The sequence below is a fragment of the Polypterus senegalus genome, chromosome 1, assembly GCF_016835505.1.
Source record: "Polypterus senegalus isolate Bchr_013 chromosome 1, ASM1683550v1, whole genome shotgun sequence".
In the NCBI taxonomy this organism is placed as follows: Eukaryota; Metazoa; Chordata; class Cladistia; order Polypteriformes; family Polypteridae; genus Polypterus; species Polypterus senegalus.
The window spans coordinates 34,965,387-34,987,536 of record NC_053154.1 but is presented as its reverse complement, the minus strand read 5'-3'; the positions used below and the strand labels follow the sequence as shown (position 1 = coordinate 34,987,536).

At 44.1% G+C, this 22,150-nt stretch overlaps 1 protein-coding gene across 1 annotated transcript in view; it reads left to right on the top strand.

Annotated features, from left to right (window-relative positions):
- LOC120518506 (G-protein coupled receptor 4-like) overlaps positions 1-22,150 on the top strand; it is a 43,246-nt gene that overhangs the window by 5,571 nt on the left and 15,525 nt on the right. The window contains exon 2 of the mRNA XM_039741719.1: positions 17,824-17,962. Coding sequence (XP_039597653.1) covers positions 17,919-17,962 — 44 coding nt within the window. The 5' untranslated portion in view covers positions 17,824-17,918. The remainder of the gene's footprint in view (positions 1-17,823; positions 17,963-22,150) is intronic.

The window sequence follows — 22,150 nt, the reverse complement described above, 5'->3', positions numbered from 1 at the left end:
ACATTCCTAGTTGTTTTGTATTGTCTGCAAACATTTTTTGTGCTGCTGATTTGTATTTTGTATATTTTTCAATTTTTTGTGACTATACTGGCTTGCCATTTTGTGAGTTTGTTCTTAATCAGCACCACCATTTTGTGCTTCTGGTCGCTATGATGCTGTGTGATTGCTTGGCATGGTATGAGATATTTACGATGGCACGCTTGTGTAACCGGTCTCTCCACTGCACGTGCCGTACTGCTGCGTCCTGGCCTTTTGATTCAGTTAACCCTCAAAACTTCTGCGTTGTGATATATGCAATGTGCCGTACAAACCGCCACAAAAGAATACAGTGATCCCTCGCTATATCACGCTTCGACTTTTGCGGCTTCACTCTATCGCGATTTTTTTTTTCTCCTACACGCTTACGTCAATACGCATGCGCTTTCTGAGAACTTTTATCTAAGCCCCACGATGACTCCTAAACGTGCTGCTTTTTCTAAGCCTTCTGACAATAAAACTAAGCGCCGGAGGAAGATGCTTACTATCCAGGAGAAGGTGAAACTCTTGGGTATGATTAAAGATGGCAATACCCTACCAAAGCCTCCTCACGCATATGAAAAGACAGTGCCAGCAACTGCCTATCAAGATGTTCTTCAGCGCGCACCCAGACACCCACTGCCTACTCCTAGTACTCCTTCAGCGGAAGAAGACAACAACGCACCTGCTGAAGATACTGCACCACCTCTGAAGACTCTCATACTGAGGTCGTGCCTTCATAGATTAGTGGTTGTGTGTAAGAACTGTGTGTGTTTGTGTGCAATTAAATGTACAGTACAATAATCTACTATATAAAAGCGCTTAGGATTGTCCTTCCGTCCCGTGAGTGCAGAGCTATCCGCTTATCACAGACTTACTACTTGCGGCTTGAGGTACAAAGCGACGCGATGTGTGCAGAGTTCTGCTGCTCCCATCATCCCCTTGCTTTTGTGCGCGATGCGCTGGAAAAATAGACAAAATTATGTTTCTGGAAATAATTAATGTTGATGGAGTACAAATGCATCACCGCATAGTAAATATCAGGGGAGATGGTGCTTTCTTATTCTCATCTATAGCTTATTTAGTGCATGAAACTCCATCTTTAGCGGTACAGATTCGGGCTGACATTATACAACTTTGGACAGGCACTTGAGGGGATAAAAAAAAACTTAGGTTTTCAGGAGATGTTATGAATGGGCACTTTGAAGTTCTCATTCCCTACACTTACATGCCTGATGTACACATGGAGCGCACAAAAATTGAGGATAAAAGTCGGTTGCCTTAAAAGGCGAGTGTGCCTAGTAATACAGTATGATATTTGTAACGTTTAATATGTCTTATTTTCTCTTATTTTGTCTAATATATTGGGTAATACGAGTGTAATGGTGACTAAAGTGTGTTATTTCATGTCTAAAGACCTCTAATAATGTTAAAAAGACGTATTTAGAAGGTCGTAAACAGGTTTTCTATACTCTAACTGCAAAAATATTCGATTTATAAATAAAGAATCCTACTTCTCGAAAATTCATTTATCACGGTAGAGTCTGGAACGGATTAACCGTGATAAACGAAGGTTCACTGTATTGCAAACACCCTTTAGTTGTTGATGTTTTCTCTTTTTTTATTAATGGTCTGAAATATTAAACAGAGAACATAAAAAGTGACAATTCAAGCTCTGTGATTCCTCCTATTAACAAAAAAAAACACGTGGAAAGGCTGTTGAACGCTCACATTAACACATAACCAAAATGAACAGAAAAGCATTCAAAACAACAACGGTACACAACAAAAATCTTATTACAATTACTGTCATATACAGAAAAGATTACCTCAAACAATTCAAAATAATTTAATTTTACCATACAGAGAATAACAGCGTGCTTACCTCCTCTTACAGTAACACAACGAATACTGAGAGGGGGTCACACTGATGACATCACAAGACACAACAAACAGAGCAGGGAAATATAACAGGACCACCACAGGAAAACATACAACACAAGGAATGTTATCAGGATTTGGTGAAGCTCCAAACAACTAAGCTCTTTATTTTATACACCTGCTACATTCACCCCTCCTGCAAATCACCAACATCCTGATAATTTTTCCGATTAGTCACTAAACAACATGGTTTGCTTTTATCTGGCACAAGTATGAATGACAACTGAGTCATCTGGTCCAACTTGAAAGTTACCCTCAAAAGAAAAAAAAAAAGGTTAAGTGTTACATGAAGTTGATCAGGCTTCATAACCCCTTAGAATAATGTGACGCTTGGTACGCCACACAACACTTTGCCAGTTGTGACAGATAGGGGGCACTATAGCTCCTTTGAACCCTCAGACTTGACTCCAGACACCAGGTAAAAGTCCAATAATTCTTTATTCGGACAATTGTACAGTGCACAAGCACCCTCCTCTCCACAATACTCATATAAATACACCACAATAATCAATGATACACTCCACTACTTCCAGACGTGTTGCCACCCTTCCACCCAGCTCAGCTCGTCGTCTGAGGATTTCCCACAGTCCTTTATAGTCCTTGAACCAGAAGTGTTTCGCTCCCTCTGTCCATGTGACTAGGAACACTTCTGGGTCAGATAAAAAGTCCTTTTTCTTCACCTCGGAAGCACATCATTCCTCTTGTGCATGTGACTCAGACGTACTTCCGGGGCATAGGGCGAATATTCTTTGCTCCTCCCTGCAGCTCCATCTAGTGGCCCCTGTGGTATCCAGCAGGGGTGAGGATGAAAACTCCATTGTCCATAATTCCCTGCTGGTATTCAGGGGCACCTCCATGCTACAGGGTGAACTCCATCTGGTGGCCTGGGGGTATTGGCCGGGATGACTGGTTGGCCATAGACCACACAATATACAGGAAGTATTAGAAACATATAATATTGATATCTGCATCTTATTCATGTATGCAACCCAGCAGAAAAATTTAATGTTTAAACAGAGCAAAAATAGATGAGAAATGACTAGTAACTGAACTGGAATCACTCTTAAGAAAAGGTTTCTGAACCATAGTTTCAATGAGCCTGTTGACAGATTTAACCACCCTGCCAGTTTTTGTTGTAAAAAAACTACCTGAAGTAGAAGCAAGGTTATGTACGTGTTGAGTAGCATGTGAATGTGACACTACACCTGAGGGTAAACGTGGGACTACAGAAGAAGCAGGCTGTATAAATGGAGCGGCTGCTGTTTCACTCAGAGCGTCGGAGGATTGATTAGATCTCTGTATAGTGTTGTCTTGACATTCTTTCTCACGTTTTTCCAGATAAGAAGGCAGAGTTGGAGAGCAGGAAGTCTTACAACTGTTACTATCTGTGAGAGTATGTGAATGAGAAACTAACATCCTGGACATGGGTATTAGGGTAACTTCTCCTATACCTGCATAGCTGATATGATCCTGGTTACCATCAACAGGAGTTAAGTTAGTTTCTTCTTCATTTGTGAAACAATTGCATGTACAATCTCCAAAAGAGGTGCATGAAGACGTAGAGACTGTATCAGTCTCTTCAGGATCCACATCTGAGAGGTTCATTGGCAAAAAACTAACATCTAGTAGCCAGTTCCTATGTGCCACTCTCTCACGTCCCAGTTCATCCTTGATCTTATAAACACGATTTTGAGGATTTCAATCCACAACAGTAAACACTGTGCTTTCCCATTTGTCGGCTAATTTTCTTTTGCCTCGCTCCTTCTTGTTGGCCACAAGCACACGATCACCTGGTCTGTGATGGGTGCCTCTGATCTTTTTGTTGTATTGCTGTGCCTGATGATGCTGCTCACTTAAGGAATGCCGCTGAGCAATGTTCATTGCATTTTGCAAGTCGGAGAGTAAAGTCTTTGCATATGTACTATAATCAACTATAACAGGGTCCTGCAAAGCTAGTTTGAACATAACATCCACAGGTAGTCTCGGAAAAATGGAGCATATCTTGTTGTTTCATGCACTGTAGCATTGTAGACAAAAGTTAATGTCTGAATCTGCTGAGGCCATAAGTGTTTTTCTCGTACAGGGAGGGTACGAAGCATGTTTCCAAGTGTGCGATTGAACTGCTCTGTCCCTCCATTCCCCATGGGGTGGTATGCAGTCGTGTGTGACTTAGATTCTCCTGACAAATGAAGCAACCCAGCTATTAAATCACTCTCAAAATTTGCACCCTGATCAGTGTGTATCCTTTCAGGAAACCCATAAACACAAAATACATTATCCCAAAGTTTTTTAACAATTTGCTTTGATGTCTGGTTAGTACATTGAAATGCATGAGCCAGTTTTGTGAAATGGTCTGTAACCACAAGGACATCCACAGATCTTTGCTTGTGACCTTCTGCCGACTAGAAATCAAGGTAAAGCAACTCCATAGGAGCAGAAGTCTTGATACTCTCTAATGGTGCTCGTGCAGCAGGCTCATGCGACTTGGCAAAAACACATCTCTGACAGCATTTCACGTAGGCTTTGATGTCATTTTCCATATCAGGCCAGAAAAAAACGCTGTCAGGCCAGATACACTGTTCGAGCCTGATGACCTGCCAGATCATGAATGCCAGATAGTGCTTTCTCCATCAACGAATAAGGAAGAACATACTGAACTTTCTTCTTACCCTGCACAGGATCTTTAATCACTCTGTACAAGATGTCATTTCGAAATTCGAACCTATCCCATTGTTTCAACAACCTAAGAACCTCTGAATTTGCACCATGTCGTTCCCTTCGTGAAAGGTCGTCTCTTTCGGATCACGAAAGGTAGCACCTTGGAAATGACAGGGTCATTTTGTTGTGCAAGTTGAAGTTGTTGCTCTGTAAATTCAGGAGAAAACTCCTGGCCAGTGGAAAGTTGATGGACATGCTGAGCAAGACTAATAGCTCTGAACTCTGCCCCTGTTTCCCAAGTGTGTGAGGACTGACACAAAGCCGGAATCTCACTGCAGTCGCAAAAAAACTTCATTTGAGTGTCTAGCTGAGGATGTGAACTGGTCTTTCCAAGTAGTTGTGGCTGGCAAGTCATTCGCAGCACATCCTGCACTGTTCCTCCTGCTACCTTCCCAGCTTCACGTAATAACTGACAATATGGCTCCTTTAAAAGTCGGCTACTGATTGACTCTGTAAAGAGGTCTCGACTTAGCGCATCTGCCATAACGTTTTGTTTGCCAGAGATATGTTTAAGATCAAAAGTAGAATAATGCCAACTTGGACACCCAACGCTGCTCACATGCATCAAGTTTATGCTTAGTTAACAGATATGTAAGCGGGTTATTATCAGTCCATACTGTAAAGTTATGACCCTTCAACCAATGACTGCATTTTTCGCAGATGCTCCATTTCAAAGCCAGGAATTCCAGCTTATATGCTGGGTACCTTCTTTGGGCCGCACTTAAGGTCTTACTTGCAAAAGCAATTTATCTAGCCTTCCCTTCACCAGGAACAAGCTGAGAAAGGACAGCACCAAGCCCGTTAAGAGAGGCATCTACAGAAAGAATGAATGGTTCATTGAAATCGGGATGCGCAAGCACGACTGATTCAAGAAGTTGTGTCTTTAGTGAATGATAAGCAGGATTACATTCTGATGTCCAATCAGATGGTATGACTGAACGAAAAACATGCTGTCTTTTCCGGTCCTTGGCAAATTTTCCTCTTCGTTTCTGACCCGCTGTTAGTGCAAAAAAAGGCTTGGCTATGGTAGAGCAGTTAGGAATAAAGTGCTGCTAGTAAAATACCATTCCCAAAAATGATTTAATTCTGTGCATGCACAGAGGGAGTGCAGCCATCACCTTCCATTACATCTCGTGTTGTTAGATTAGCAATAGCTTCTACCTTAGAAGGGTGAACTGAAACACCAGAGCTGTCAATAATATGACCAAGAAGTTTCACAGTCGTCTTCATAAAGTGACGCTTCTTTGGGGCCAATTTAAGATTATTCTCCCATAGTCTTCGGAACACAACCTGAAGACTACAAAGGGCATCTTCTTCCATATTAGAAAAAATTAAGAGATCATCCAAGTAGCATAGCATCTTAGTGAAATTCAGATCCCCAAAAATACTGAGCATCATCCTCATAAAAGTGGCAGGACTATTACACAGCCCTTGAGGCATTCTGTTGTATTCATGGAAACCAAGAGGTGATATGAAGGCTGTGTATTTTTTATCCTCTTCATGCATGGGAATGTTGTAATATCTGGAAGTAAGGTCCATTGTGCTAAAACAAGAATCGCCTCCTAAAGCAGCCAAGCAGTCTGCTGGATGTGACAAGGGGTGGGCATCTTTCAAAGTTCTTGCATTCAGCCAACGAAAGTCAGTGGAAATTCGCACATTACCATCCTTCTTCCAAACCATCACCAAAGGTGATGCAAACTCGCTCACTGAGTTCCTGATTATGCCCTTTTCTTCCATTTCAGTTAAAACTTGCCTCAACTTCTGATAATGTGCAGGGGGCACCCTGCGGTATGGAAGACGAAATGGACGCTCATCGGGTTTAAACGGATACGATGCACAAAGCCCTTAACTTCTCCACAGTCCAAAGGATGTTTTTCGAAAAGATGTCTTTGTACATTATCAGTAGTCGTACACGCTTATCTTTCTCGGCGCTACTGATCTGGCAGTCTTCAACCTTAATATCACTTAGCCCAAACTCAGCAAGGGTAGGAGTAGCACCAGAATAAAAGCTATGGCACTTGTGGGACGAGTCTAGATTTTTGTCATCTGTCTTCATAAAAATACCTTGATAAACATCTACATCCTCTGCAGCCCAACACATCAGCTATTTTACTATTCCGTTTCAAAGTAATTGACCTATCTTAAAGATTAAGAAACTTAACTGGAATCCACCTATCACCCCACATTGGAGTGATGATTCTGCCCACTAACATTTTGCGTGGTCTAGCATTGGATTCAATGGCCTCTACTATTACAGTACTGCCTGGAGAAACAGGGGACTTAGCGGGGAGTTTCCCCCATCCCAAGTATTCATGCCTAGGAAGAAGGGTTACAGCTTGTTTTAACACTACAGTCCCAACCTAAATTGGCATCATCCCATCTCTCCATCGGTCAATACATGTCATCATATTAAGGAACTGTTCTACATCAGGGTGTGACTGGGCACCAGTTCTTGAAGCAAGGTCCCAGTACTCACTGTGGCTTTTCATGTGATGAAGCAAATATTTGATGACATTTGTGCCCAAAATGAGATCAACATGCTGCCCTGGTACTAGTAGAGTAGGAACAACACAGGTGATGCCATACAGACACATCTCTAAGTCATAAATACCTTCAGGATGTGTCTGTTGACCACCACAGCCAATCAAAACAACGTTCTCTGCTGGTTGTATTGTTTCTGGTAAAAGTCCTGCACCCTGAAGCTGATGAACAGCAGTCATACTTATTATACATGCGACGGAGCCTGTATCTAGCATCCCTTGAAGCTTTACAGGACCACCAACAATAACAGGAGTGTAAAACAGGTCATGAAAAGCTTGCACCTTTTGAAAAATAATTGTGCACCCCTCTTGTGCACCAGCAAGGCAGTCTCCATATACATCTTCCCAATTACATTCATTTTGGAGGGTATTTAGCTGTCCACTCACACTGTCCCTCCCTAAATGTGAGCTATTCAGTTTAAAGGCTGACCAGTCTCCTGAGGAACCTCACTAGACAGTTGATGGCCCTGATTCTTCTGATGGGGATAGTTTTTCTTCCAGTGCCCTTGAGTGAAACATCGTAAGCACAAATTAGATCTTCTGCAGTGTGACAAAGTAGAATTCTCTGAATCACCACAAACCTTACAAGCCCTCCTCGGAAAGGAGTCGCACTGTCTGGACATTGGTGAGGAGTGGGTTTGCTGTGTCAACATGCGGTCAAGTAAGTTAACCAACCTCCTCATACAGTCATTTCCTGACTGCCGAGCACAATCAGGCGTGTGAACCTCTGTAAAGGGAAGTGCTGGGCAACATTTGACTTGTTCTGATTGGCAGTTCAATATTTCTTGTGTGTGGATAGCAGGCTTAATAATGTAGGGAAGGAGTGATGGTGTTGCAGCATAAACTCTGGTATCTCTTTGGTATTCATCAAGTCTCTCCTGAATCTCATATGCAGTCCACTTGTCGGATGATTTAAATTTAAAAATGTTCAAAAGAGATCGATCAGGACAATGCTCAATAAACATCATGGCAACTTCGTGACTTGGGCTGTCAATGTGGTGCCCGCACCGGCGTAAGCACTCATCTGCCACATCTACTGCCTTATTTAGGCGGATCCAGTAATCCATTGGTTTTTCACCAGGATGAGGCAATGTGTTGTAAAAGTCTGCAAGAGGCATATTTGAGTAAGTCAACTCGCTAAAATGCTGCTTCAGAATATCAAAGATTAGTGAGGGGTCTTGAAAGTGGTCTAAGGAAGGATTATTGTGAATTATGATTTTAACTATGTCTCCTGCTTTGCCCATCAGTCTAGCAAGTATTTCCTGGGATTGCTCTTGCAAAGGGACATTTCGTTTTCTCAAACAAATACGCATTAGTCCTTCCCACTCATGAACTGAGTATTTGTCAGAACCATCCCTTCTGAACAAAGGAGGTTCTTTCACATCTGATTGCAGGACAAATTTAACACTTGAAAAAGGTGCACCAGAAGATTGACTCCGGCCAGCTGTTTCTGCAGTTGTGCTGCTAAAGCTACTCATATTTGCCTGCAGCTGAGCTGTAATAGAATGGCTAAGTTGCTCAGCTAATTTTGTGACAAGTGTGCCTAATTCTGAACAGTGTGAGTCCAAAGGTGATGCGGAGAATTCATTGCAATGTGTGGAATCAACTGGTGGTGTTCTAGTTAATCCAGCTCTCCTTTGTGGTGTTTCATCTAAAGTCTTAAATAAAAAACCCTCCCCAAACTAAAGTGATTTTCAAAAGAATCTTCTTTAGATGGGTTAGTTATATTCTGGTCGTTGCCCTCTCCACCTTCAGCCATTATATTACTAATAAAACAGTAACAATACAACAATTAAACTAAGTAAACTAAACTAATTCAGAACGTTATTACACAATGCTAAGGAACAGAATAATTTACATAAATTAAATCGTAACAGACAATTTGTAAAAAAAAAACTTTTTTTTCCAGTCTGTGGCAGTGTACGTTGCAATCAGTGGTGGTTTTTGATATGGGTGACATGGGCCATTGCCCAGGGCGGCATCGTGGTGAATTTTTTTTTTTTTGCACACGCCCATGCTGCCCCGACATCATGCCAGCGCATTTTTGGGATTGCATGGGCACCGATCGGTTTTCTATTGCCCATTTATGGGGACTAAGGGCGCCCTCCATTTGCGAGGTGCGCCTGCTGCTTGCTTCTTGCCGCACACACAGGGAGGAGAGGGGCGGGGAGGCGGGGGATTCTCCTTTGTGAAGCTGACGCCAGCTCAGTGCCTGTGCTCTCTCTATTCTTTATCACAGGTTAGTAAATTGGCCATAATTGGAGTGCACATTACAGGCTTTAAAACGGTAAAATATCGTCAAAGAGATTTTGAACATGTTGATAAAATGATTTGAGTTAGGAAGAGTATTTTTGTATGGATATACAGTATATGTTTGCGTGCTAACTTACTAATGCAAATGACTCACGTAGTGGAGAGTGGTAGGCAGGGAAAGTTAACCCGAAATAATAAACTGACTGCAGCTCTGAGTGAAAAGGTTTATGCAGTTGTTAGTGACCTGGTGAACTGATGACTGGAGATGGAACTAAAGTGAAAATTCTTTACACTATAACAAAATATTTTGGTGCTGTATAAATGTAAAATTTGATTTTGTCTCTGTTAGACATTACATTTCCAATAGTTTGTTTTATTGCACTGATTTTGTTCAGTGTTTATTAGAATACTGGGTGAGTGGGGTTGGTGTTGCTGGAGGGGGCACCAGAGGGGGTGTTCGCCCAGGGCACCAAACAAGCTAGGACCGCCCCTTCTTGCAATTATGGGCTTAAGTCGTAGCGTCCTACTGAAAACGAACTGGCGTCGTTCTGTAGAAAAAAAGGATCGCGGCACCAATGTAACCAACGCGCCGTACTGCTGCGTCCTGGCCTTTTGATTCGGTTAACCCTCAAAACCTCTGAGTTGTGATATATGCAACGAGCTGTACAAACCGCCACGAAAGAATATTGCAAACACCCTTTAGTTGTTGATGTTTTCTCTTTTTTTTATTAATGGTCTGAAATATTAGACAGAGAACATAAAAAATGACAACTCAAGCTCTGTGATTCCTCCTCCTCTCACAGTAACACAACGAATACTGCGCAATCTAAATTGCAACGACATACATAACCATGCATAGTGAATGTACAAATAAAAAAATAACATACCAGAAATATTAAACAGGGAACATAAAAATGACAACTCAAGCTCTGTGATTCCTCCTATTAACAAAAAAAACACGTGGAAAGGCTGTTGAACGCTCACATTAACACATAACCAAAATGAATAGAAAATCATTCAAAACAACAACTGTACACAACAACAATCTTATTACAATTACTGTCATATACAGAAAAAATTAACTCAAACAATTTAAAATAATTGAATGAATTTTATCATACAGAGAATAACAGCGTGCTTACCTCCTCTCACAGTAACACAACGAATACTGAGAGGGGGTCACACTGATGACGTCACATGACACAACAAACACAGCAGGGAAATATAACAGGACCACCACAGGAAAACATACAACTCAATGAATGTTATCAGGATTTGGTGAAGCTCCAAACAACTAAACGTGTATTTTATACACCTGTTACTCTTGCATGAACAAAATGTCCAAACTTTAACACTCAACTGGCCAAAGAGTCTCTTCAGTGCTGCTTAACATTTAGAAGGATTCTGATTGTGAGTGTGAGTTCATTGCAACTTCGTGTTTTGCTTTGCTTTTTGGTTTTAAAAAGTGACAACAAAGGATTGTCCGTTTTACACACTTTATTACAAAACACTTTGCAAAAAAGTACTTTTCTGACAAATAGTCTTTTAAACTAGTTGTAAATGCTGGACCACAGCAGACACTCCCTTTGTTAATTCCAGCCATCCTCTTCATACTGTCTGCTGGCACCATTGACTGTGAGCAAGTACAAAAATGTGCCAGATGTGGGCATTTTCAAGAAACTGGAACAAAAGCAGCTTTCTAGAATACTGAAAATATTGTTATTAAAAACAAAAGGCAGAGGGCTAAACCATATGCTATGAATTGCCAGGAGCCATCACCAAAATTTAGAGAACATCAGCAGAACCAAAACATTAAGAGTATAAACCAAATGGGCAACTGGGAAGCTCAGAGCTGTTAACAAGAAGAACTGATGTTCTGATGTTCGAGACTAAAAATATTCAACGTTTAAATCCACAATCTTGGACAGAGAGCTGAAGCCTAGTGCAGAGTGTTGTAGTGAGCCTCCATGATGTGACGCAAAGGGCTTCTTGGGAGACGATCCTTAGCAACAGGGCAGTGCATCCTAGCAACTCAGCAACAAAATGCAGACTTTGAAATGGCCACATGACACATTCATCCATCACCCAACCTGCTATATCCTAACTACAGGGTCACAGGGGTCTGCTGGAGCCAATCGCAGCCAACACAGGGTGCAAGGCAGGAAACAAACCCTGGGCAGGGCGCCGGCCCACCACAGGGCACACACCAGGAACAATTTAGGATTGCCAATGCACCTAACCTGCATGTCTTTGGACTGTGGGAGGAAATCCACGCAGACACGGGAAGAACATGCAAATTCCATGCAGGGAGGACCCAGGAAGTGAACCTAGGCCTCCTTACTGAGAGGCAGCAGCACCACCCACTGCGCCACCGTGCCGCCCCGCATGACACATGTATAATTAATTAACAAAAATACTGTTGTCAGAGATGGCTGGGGTGGTGACCCGGCTGGGATGCCCAGGAGGACTGGAGGAGGGCTTGCACCTTCTCCAGACCATGTGGGGGCGACCACCCTGGTACCTTTGGGGGCCACGGGTATAGAACTTTGAAACTCCACCCTGTAGGGGCCCGTGGTCACCGCCAGGGGGCGCCCCTATGCCTTTGGAGCCCTGGACCTCAGCACTTCCGCCACACCCGGAAGTGCTGGGGGAAGAAGACTGGGGACACCCGGAGTGCTTCTGGGTACACAGCTGTCCTTTTGCCTCACTGCCTTGTCTCGTGGGACGTTAAAGTGTCTCCGAGAAAGTCACGTCTCGTCTCCTTCCAAGCCTTCCAAGATTTTTTTTTTTAGAATTGATTCATTTGGGCATTTCATCTGTTTTTATTCTGTTTTCTATTTATTTATTTATGCAAAGAAGATTGCACTGGACACTGTGTTTGTTTTGAGACACTTTGTTGTTAATAAAAGGACCAAGCACCGTTTCAGCGTACTTCTTGTTTAGTGTCCTCATTGCCTGGCTCATCTCGGACTTGACTATTGGTGGTCCCAGGTTCAAGTGGGTTGTGACAGCTACAGCCAATCTAAACTGTCACAGAACAATTAATGATGAGCAGAGCTGACAGCAATACAAATAACTCAGAAAGGGGCAGCTGCTTCAGCGTCACCCATCTGGGCCATCATCTTGTAAGTGAATAGTTGTGTAAATAACCACAACACTTAGAAATATATATATTTATAAGAAAAAATAATTCTTAACCATCTAACCACATGGAAATTCAGTAACAAATATAGCATAACCAGTTAGTAATGTCTGGATGGATGTAAAAAACATAGAAACTGGGAAATAATGGCTTACTTAATTGAGGGAGGAGTTCAATTATGAGAAGAAATGGAAATTTGACAAAAACCTGCAGCCAAAGGGGACCCTGAGAACTGAACATTGAAAACCATTGATGTTTCATGTAAGCAGTAGGCAGTGCTTCTGTAACATAAGAATAATACTAATTATAGTACTATATTAATAGTATACCATAATAGTATAACATTATACTAGTTATAATAATACTACTAATGTTTAAAAACACTGACACATGAGGAGTATGAGAACACAAAATACAAAAAACAAAAAAAAGGAGCAAAAACAAACCTGAGGCCTTTCTGGCCCACACCAAGCTGGCCTTGCACTTTCACATACAGTATATGGTGGTTTGGCTGGCATTGTATCTTGCGTCTTGTCTTGTATGTACTTTAGGGACACCACGCTCAAACTCCCTTTAACAGCCTCCAGCGTCCATGATGCTAATTCTATCAGAGGGAAAGCAAAGTCTCATAGGATTCTTTCAGGGACTCTGTGACCTCTTGCGGCCAAAACAAGCCATTACACCTGACACATCCTCTCTTCTCTTACTTTCTCTTTGCTCAGAGGGCCTGGTATCTGAGTGCACATGTGTGTTGTCTGCCCTCTAGTGTCCTTATCTCACACTCATGCTAATGTCCCCACATAATCCACTTGCAGGACACAAAGCACACCTACCAGATATAACACCCCCAGATGTGGGTCCTGAAGTGGGCACTAAATGACTAAGTTGGCCAATGCTACGGGTGGGAGAACCCCCACTGCCCTCCACACAGCACATGCCCGTTCTCCGAATCCAAATGGCACCCATGTTTCTGGTCACAGCTGGACGCCTCTTTCATTGTCCAACAGCCCTCCTCTCATTACTGCTGCTGTCTGGTAACCTGAATGGAGCTCATCAAGGGTGAGAGATGGCATTCAAGGAGTAACATATGAGCCCTTCTCAAACCATCTCACTGGCGTGACAGCTCACAAAATGCACGCATGAGCTCCTGTTCTCTAAACACACTCGAGTATATGGAATAGAACAGAATCAAATGATCAGTCATATAGATAAATCAATTAATTAAATAAAAGAAATTATGAAAACTACATCTGTGGCATATTGAGCTGGTAGACCTTTGATTGACGGGGCAGGGGGTGAAGATGGGCATTCACTTGTGATGGAGTCCCAGTGAGGCTTCCACTGTATTCTGGTGCATGTGAATGAATATGTAATTATTTACTTATTTATATTGTTATTTATTTAAAGATCTTCTATAGAAATCCACATTTCCCCCTGAAGACAATTAAAGCTCAGTTATCTATCTATCTATCTATCTATCTATCTATCTATCTATCTATCTATCTATCTATCTATCTATCTATCTATCTATCTATCTATTGTGGCAGTAGGGGGCAGTAGTGCACCCTCGAACCCTCAGGCACGACTCCGGAGACCAGGTAATAGTCCACACTAATCTTTTTATTCTTTTCCACAGTGCACCAAGCACCTTCCACACTCTTCACAAATCTCTTTATCACACGCACAATAACCTCTCCTCCTTGCCCAGACACTTTGCTCCTCTCCCACCCAGCACAGCTCAGTGTCTGGCCTGAGGCACCGTCCTTTTATAGGCCCCGACCCGGAGGTGTTCCTGTCCCAGCAGTCTATTATTCCTTCCGGGTCAGGGCAATCAGTCTATTACTTCAACCCGGGAGCACGCCATACCTTCCTGTCACGTGACCGTGACGTACTCCCGGGTCATAAGGCACAACAGAGCCCATAAGTCCCCCCACAGCGACTCCTGGTGGCGCCCAAGGTATCCAGCAGGGCTGTGTATAAACACCACAGAGTCCATAAGGCCCTGCTGGACCTCGGGCACGATCCGCTGTGGGAGAGCTCCTCCTGTCGGCCTGGGGGTGCGGACCCGGCCTCGGAAGCCGGCAGTCTTCCACAGTTCCCCCCCCTTAGTGGCGACTTCTGGGGCGGGCGTCCGGCCCGAGAGGGGCGTCCTCCTCCAGGAGGGCGCGTCATCCGGCCTTGAATGCGTTGTCCCTGTCCTCGGCGAACCTTGGAGGGGCGGTGTACTTCCTGTCTCCCCGGGGACAATGGCGCCTCTCGTGGCCCGGTTGCCGGCAATTATAGCACCGACGAAGGCCTCCTGGTTGCTTCCCTCTGCGGGACCAAAAACACCTCGGGAACTCCGTCAGCGTTGTCTCCGCCCCTTCACCTGCCAGGGAGGGCATTACGGCCGCTTGGCTGCCCTCAAGCCTTCTTTCCCTCCTGTTGGGAGACCCACCATTCCTTTTGGGGATCTCCCGCTTAATGTGGGGCTTGCGCTCAGCCTGAGGCCCTCCATGGGAAGAGGAGAGCCTCTGTGCTGTCTGCACACCCGCTACCTTCCGCTTACTGGGAGTGGCGTCATTTGCACCGTCCGCACCGATGAACAGCACTATTCAGCTGCACCGGCACGAGCGGCGCATCCCCGGCACTCCTACCACCGGCGCTACCCCGCACTTAAGACCGGTCGGGTCCTGGTGAGCCGTACTGCCCCGGAAAGCCACGCCACGCCGCATGCCCGGGCTGTTTGCTCCAGTCCCGACCATTCGGTCATCGTGCCCCAGTCTCTTGTCGGGCACACAGTGCTTTGGCACGCTACTCATTCTCCGCGGTGCCCGATCGCACTGTGTCCCCTTACTCTCTACGACACGGGAGGGACTCACCTGTACTCCCGCATCAATCATCTCCGGAGCTTCTCGGCGCCGCTGCACGAAATCCTTCAGCGCCTTTACAGGTGCTGCAGCCGTCGCTCCTAGTTCCTCCACTCGTTCCTTTAGGTCTTCGACACCCTGCAAGCAACGGTGCAGGGGCTCGAGGTATTTCGAGACCCGTAAGTCCAAACAGTTAGTTACTACGGCCGGCTGCATTTTCGCTTCCGCGTTGTGCTTACCTTCCGGCCGGGAACCAATGAGCACGTCGCCTCCAGGCACGTGTTCCGCTGGGTCGCGCAAAGGCTCCTGGGAGTTGGAGTCCTCAGAGGGACGGCTGGCTACTACAAGCCGGCTGCGATCTGCCTTCTCCTTTACCGCGGCAGACTCGTCAGCCACAACCCGTCCCTCTTTGTCGGTGGCTTTTTCTTTCGGCGGCGCTTCGCCCGCCTTCCCCTCCCTTTCGAGGAGGCTCGGACCCGTTAGGGGCGGCCGGCCTCGTCGGCGGACTCGGGTTTCCTCCACCGTCCGACATCCCCGCGGTGACCAGTCTGTTGTCGCCAACGCGGCTGTCTCTAGCCGTCTTTCACCGCGACTTGCTTTCTGGGAGCCGTGGCCATTTTGCCGAGGCATGAGGCCGTCGTCCAAGACGCCGCTGCAATCCTCCGGCGGACGTCTGCAAAACAGGATAAAACAAAGGCGGGGCGTCGGGGCGGTTTACCTGCAGCCGCCTCCGTAGCGGAATCGCGGCACCCCGGACCGTTTAAGGAGTACGATGCGCTCGGCATTTGTCCGTGTCCCGGGTCCTTCGCGGCCCGGGCTTGTTTGGCCCGTATCAGCGCTTTGTCTTCCTCGCTCCCGGTCAGGAGGGTCCAGGACATCGCGGCGTCCGTCATGTCCTGCAGGCGGCTGGGACTGACCTTTTTTCCCGTTTTCTTTCCCATGGCCCTGTAGAGCGGGATAACACGCACTGTTGCCGCTTCCTTGGCAGCGGGTGGTGTTCTGCACCTCCGTGTAAAAATGGGGAATCGACCGAGGGTTGTCTGCCCACACGAAATTTGTTTTTTATGCAGGTCCTCTGCCAACAGACGGCCAGAGAATCCTGCCGACTACGCCAGTGTGGCAGTAGGGGGCAGTAGTGCACCCTTGAACCCTCAGGCACGACTCCGGAGACCAGGTAATAGTCCACACTAATCTTTTTATTCTTTTCCACAGTGCACCAAGCACCTTCCACACTCTTCACAAATCTCTTTATCACACGCACAATAACCTCTCCTCCTCGCCCAGACACTTTGCTCCTCTCCCACCCAGCACAGCTCAGTGTCTGGCCTGAGGCACCGTCCTTTTATAGGCCCCGACCCGGAGGTGTTCCTGTCCCAGCAGTCTATTATTCCTTCCGGGTCAGGGCAATCAGTCTATTACTTCAACCCGGGAGCACGCCATACCTTCCTGTCACGTGACCGTGACGTACTCCCGGGTCATAAGGCACAACAGAGCCCATAAGTCCCCACAGCGACTCCTGGTGGCGCCCAAGGTATCCAGCAGGGCTGTGTATAAACACCACAGAGTCCATAAGGCCCTGCTGGACCTCGGGCACGATCCCGCTGTCGGGAGAGCTCCTCCTGTCGGCCTGGGGGTGCGGACCGGCCTCGGAAGCCGGCAGTCTTCCACACTATCTATCATATAGTGCTTTCCATATCTATCTATCTATCTATCTATCTATCTATCTATCTATCTATCTATCTATCTATCTATCTATCTATCTATCTATCATATAGTGCTTTCCATATCTATCTATCTATCTATCTATCTATCTATCTGTCTATCTGTCTATCTATCTATCTATCTATCTATCATATAGTGCTTTCCATATCTATCTGTCTATCTGTCTATCTATCTATCTATCTATCATATAGTGCTTTCCATATCTATCTATCTATCTATCTATCTATCTATCTATCTATCATATAGTGCTTTCCATATCTATCTATCTATCTATCTATCTATCTATCTATCTATCTATCATATAGTGCTTTCCATATCTATCTATCTATCTATCTATCTATCTATCTATCTATCTATCTATCTATCATAATAATAATGAGAAAATGCACCGACCAACAAACATGGATTATGGAAGGTCAAAGCCATCTGGTGCTTTTTAGAAAAAGAAGGAAGGAAGTAGAGGAGAAGAGAGCAAATGATAAAGGAGTGTCACCTCATGATGTCATCTTAAGCATCTTTAAGATAGGCTTTTGGATTTGTAACTTTACAGCTGAGTGAGGACAGGACCAGTAGCTGGCCAACATTACCTGCTCTCATCATCTTCCACACGGCACAGCTGATGTTTATCTTCATATTCTGTCAGCAGGCTGCATCACCACGGCTGTGCTCTCAGTTAGTGGATTTGGTTCTTTTGCCATAAGAGGGACTCAGCAGACGGACCCCTGAGCTTTCACTTTGATGTCCATTGCCTTACAGCTAATTCAGTACTACTTCAAGACAAGGTCTGTATATTTCTTTATTCAGGAAAATACTTTGGTTTAGTGACATTTTATAATAACCTAATTGTTTGTTTAGCTGTCCCATATCTCATTCAGGTTTTTCTTAAAGGTTATGAAGGTTTCTGCTTCAACTCCATGTCTCAGTAGTTTGTCCCACAACTCTTTGCGTAAAGAAGTGCTTCCTGGCTTCAGTTTTAAATGCATTTCCCCTTAACTTCAGGATTCACCAGGGGTGGGCAAAGTCATTCCTGGAGGGCCGCAGTGGCTGCAGGTTTTTGCTCCAACCTAATTGCTTAACAAGAAGCACTTATTGCTCTAGAAACACTTCTGCTTCATTTTAGTTCCCTCCTTCATTAAGATTTTGAGCCCTTATTGCTTATTTAAGTCTTAAACAGCTGCATTCTCGGTTTTTAATTGCTCCCTTATTAGCAATAAGATGCAAACGACAAAAGAAACCAGCAGTTATCCATTTTGCTTGTTACCCTTTACACCTGTGTGTATTTATCGTGCATTATTTGGTTTAATTAAATAGAAGAGAAAAAAAGTGAAGGATTGAGAATTACCCATCCGTCTTACACTTCAAAGTATTTGGATGATATCCTAAGAAAAAAAAAAAAATCTAGGATATGAGAATGACTTGACATAGCAGAGTTAAAGCACTTACAAGCCCTGAAATTTAATTATTGGCAAGGATTATTTTCTAATTAAGCAACTGGGTTGGAACAAAAACCCGCGGCCACTGCGGCCCTCCAGGAATGACTTTGCCCACCCCTGGGATTCACCATTAAGCTGAAAGAGTGTAGTTGGATCTACTCTACTTTTTTGATTTTATTAAACCTGTGGGGCCAGATGTAGGAATGACGCCAACTGGGTCATCCCTTTTAATTAACTGAATTGTCCTACAATAAGGACGTGCCTTGGTGTTTATGCTTCTTACCCTTAAGCTCAATGCAAAACAAACAGGTTCAGCTGTAACTGCAGATTTAGGGTCCATCAGACAGGAGCTCCGTCCATCGGGTCGCTCGGACCTCAAAAGACCCCTCCTTCCAGATTACTTACAGCGGGTGAACTAGAAGGGGCGGGGCTGAGTGTCCTCACTGGGTGGTTTCTTGGCACTGTGGGCAGAGAAGGAGAAGAGAATGTTAGCGCCACCACCCCTCTTGTCCTCGCCAATTATTACATACCTCAATCAAATCTGTGAGATCCCTTGATTCGCATTCCTGACACAACTAGATAGAGCGTAATGAACACACACAGGAGCAAATGGAGACAAGTTAGGTGGAGAACTGCTGGATCTTTTAATATTTTCACCTTTTGCTAACAAGGAGCCATTAAAAACAGTGAATGCAGATTTTTAAGACTAAAATAAGCAATTAAGGGTGAGTAATCATTAACCAACTAAAAGTGTGTTTTCTCTGTAATTGAATCGGCCATAAAACGCTAAAGCACAGGCTCACAGTACGTATCAAGTAGCGCGAGAGAAGAAATGCATTATACTGTACATGTGCAGGCACTGAAGTGACCTTTAGAGCCTTGGCTGCTGCTGCCATTGAGCACGGCTCACAAAACTCAGCCAGTAGTCGTCACACCACAACAAGAAAGTTTAGAGACATTTTTCCATATAATATCTCAATCTAGTCAGGCCCACGTCCACTGCTCTGGGTATTTCTGAGGAATTCGCTGACTGATGCTTCTGCAATATAGGAGTCCAGAATCAGAGCGCTTTATGAGTGCGGGGGGCTTGACTAGTGTACCATAAGTGCAACCTCCCTTGATGTGTACTCCACACCTCGTGATATGCAACATAACATCTCATTAGTCTTCACTTCAGTACACCGTCTACATGTTGATACTGACGACTCCACGATTCAAGATTCAAGCCTCACATTGTGTGTCAAATCTAACAATTCTTCCTACTTACAAATGTTGGATTTATCAGACAGGTTCACTTTTTACAAAGGTAAGAGAAATATCCAGAAGTAGAAGGTGTCAAGCACACCAATACATGCCAGTTGTCTGAGGAACACAATAATAATAATAATAATAATAATAATAATAATAATAATAATATCCATCTATCCATTATCCAACCCACTATATCCTAACTACAGGGTCACGGGGGTCTGCTGGAGCTAATCCCACCAAACAGAGGGCACAAGGCAGGAAACAAACCCCAGACAGGGCACCAGCCCACCACAGTCAAAATATCATTTTCAGCTGAAAAGTTTTTTTTTTTTAAGATAGTTCTTGGCATAAAGGCATGGATTCATTTGACTTTATGTGGTAAATTCATAATGACGGGTGCCTGCCTACAGAGATCCCAGTGCCTGCCTTAAAATTTGGTTTGGTGGTCCACCCACAATTACACGGATGTTGACACACTCGCCAGAGTCTCTGCTGGTGCCAATCCCAGCCAACAGAGGGCGCAAGGCAGATACAAACCTTGGGCAAGGCACCAGCCCACTGCAGATAATAATAATAATAATAAATTATTATTATCTATTTTATTTATAGGAGCCTTTCAAGGCACACAAGGACACCTTACAGAACACATTAATAACAACATCCATCCATCCATTTTCTAACCCGCCGGATCCGAATACAGGGTCATGGGGGTCTGCTGGAGCCAATCCCAGGGCACAAGGCAGGAACCAATCCTGGGCAGGGTGCCAACCCACCACAGGACACACACAGCACACACTAGGGCCAATTTAGAATCGCCAATCCACCTAACCTGCATGTCTTTGGATTGTGGGAGGAAACCGGAGTGCCCGGAGGAAACCCACGCAGACACGGGGAGAACATGCAAACTCCACGCAGGGAGGACCTGGGAAGCGAACCCGGGTCTCCTAACTGCGAGGCAGCAGCGCTACCACTGCGCCACCGTGCCGCCCTTAATAACAACAGTCACAATATAAAATGAATAAGATACTGCAGTACAATAAAATCAGAATAAATACAATAATAGAATTAAATTTAAATATATTCTCTACAATTTATATATAACATATAAACCAGCTTAAAACGATGTATTTTAAGGTAAGATTTAAAATTAAGAAGAGTCAATATTAAATAAATATCTTGAGGGAGAGAGTTCCAGAGGCGAGGGGTCACTCGACTGAAAGTTCTAAACGCCATGGTAGTCAAGTGAGCAGGAGGTGTATTAAGATTAATAGAGAAGGAAGATCTAAGGATACGAGAAGGAATGGAGATATGAAGAAGATCAGAAAGATAAGGGGGTATCAGATTTTGGAGGATCTTGTAATTAGTAATTAGCTGAATATTAAAATCAATGCAATATGAAACTGCTGAAGGGCAGGAGTAACATTTTCATTGGAAGGAGTTCTGGTAATAAAACGAGCCGCAGCATTCTGAACCAACTGAAGTTTGTGAAGAGGTTTGTGAGGAAGATCAGAGAGGATAGAATTACAATAATCAATGTAATCAAGATGTAACCAGAGTATGAACAAGAATAGCTGTGCTGGTGGCTTAAAGAGATGTGAGTAAACGGCTGATATTACACCAATAGTAAGATACAGGCCGAGTAATATTATTAATATGGGCCTCAAATTTAAAGGTGCTACCAAAAATGACACCTAAGCTCTTAACCTGGGAAGAAGAAGAGTTTAGAGAATTATCAATAGTCATAGAAATATTATCACATTAGGCCAAAACAGATTCAGTTTGTACCAAAAGAACCTCTGTTTTATTATTAGCAAATTAGCAGGCAGCCATGATTTAACTTCCTGCAGACGGTCAGAGAGGGAAGAAGGTGGAAGAGTGGAATCAGGCTTAAAGGAAAATGAATATTAAACTTCCTAAAGATGTGACCAAGGGGCAGAAGATAAATAATAAATAGAAGAGGACCTAAGGCAGAGCACTGGGGAACACCACTAACAACTGGGTATACTTGTCATCTGAAATTTTATAATGGAATAAACTGTGAATGATCTGAGATATAAGATTTAAACCAGGCATGTGGAGTGCCAATAATACCAAAAGATTTTAATCTCTCAAGGAGAATCAGTAGCAAAGGCAGAGCTCAGATGAAGGAACACAAGTATGGTTAACAGCAAACAGTCAGTTGCCATCAGCAGGTCATTGGTGACTTTGACCAGGGCTGTCTCTGTACTGTGAAATGGACGAAAGCCACACTGAAATGGTTCAAACAAATGTTTGTCAGTAAGGTAA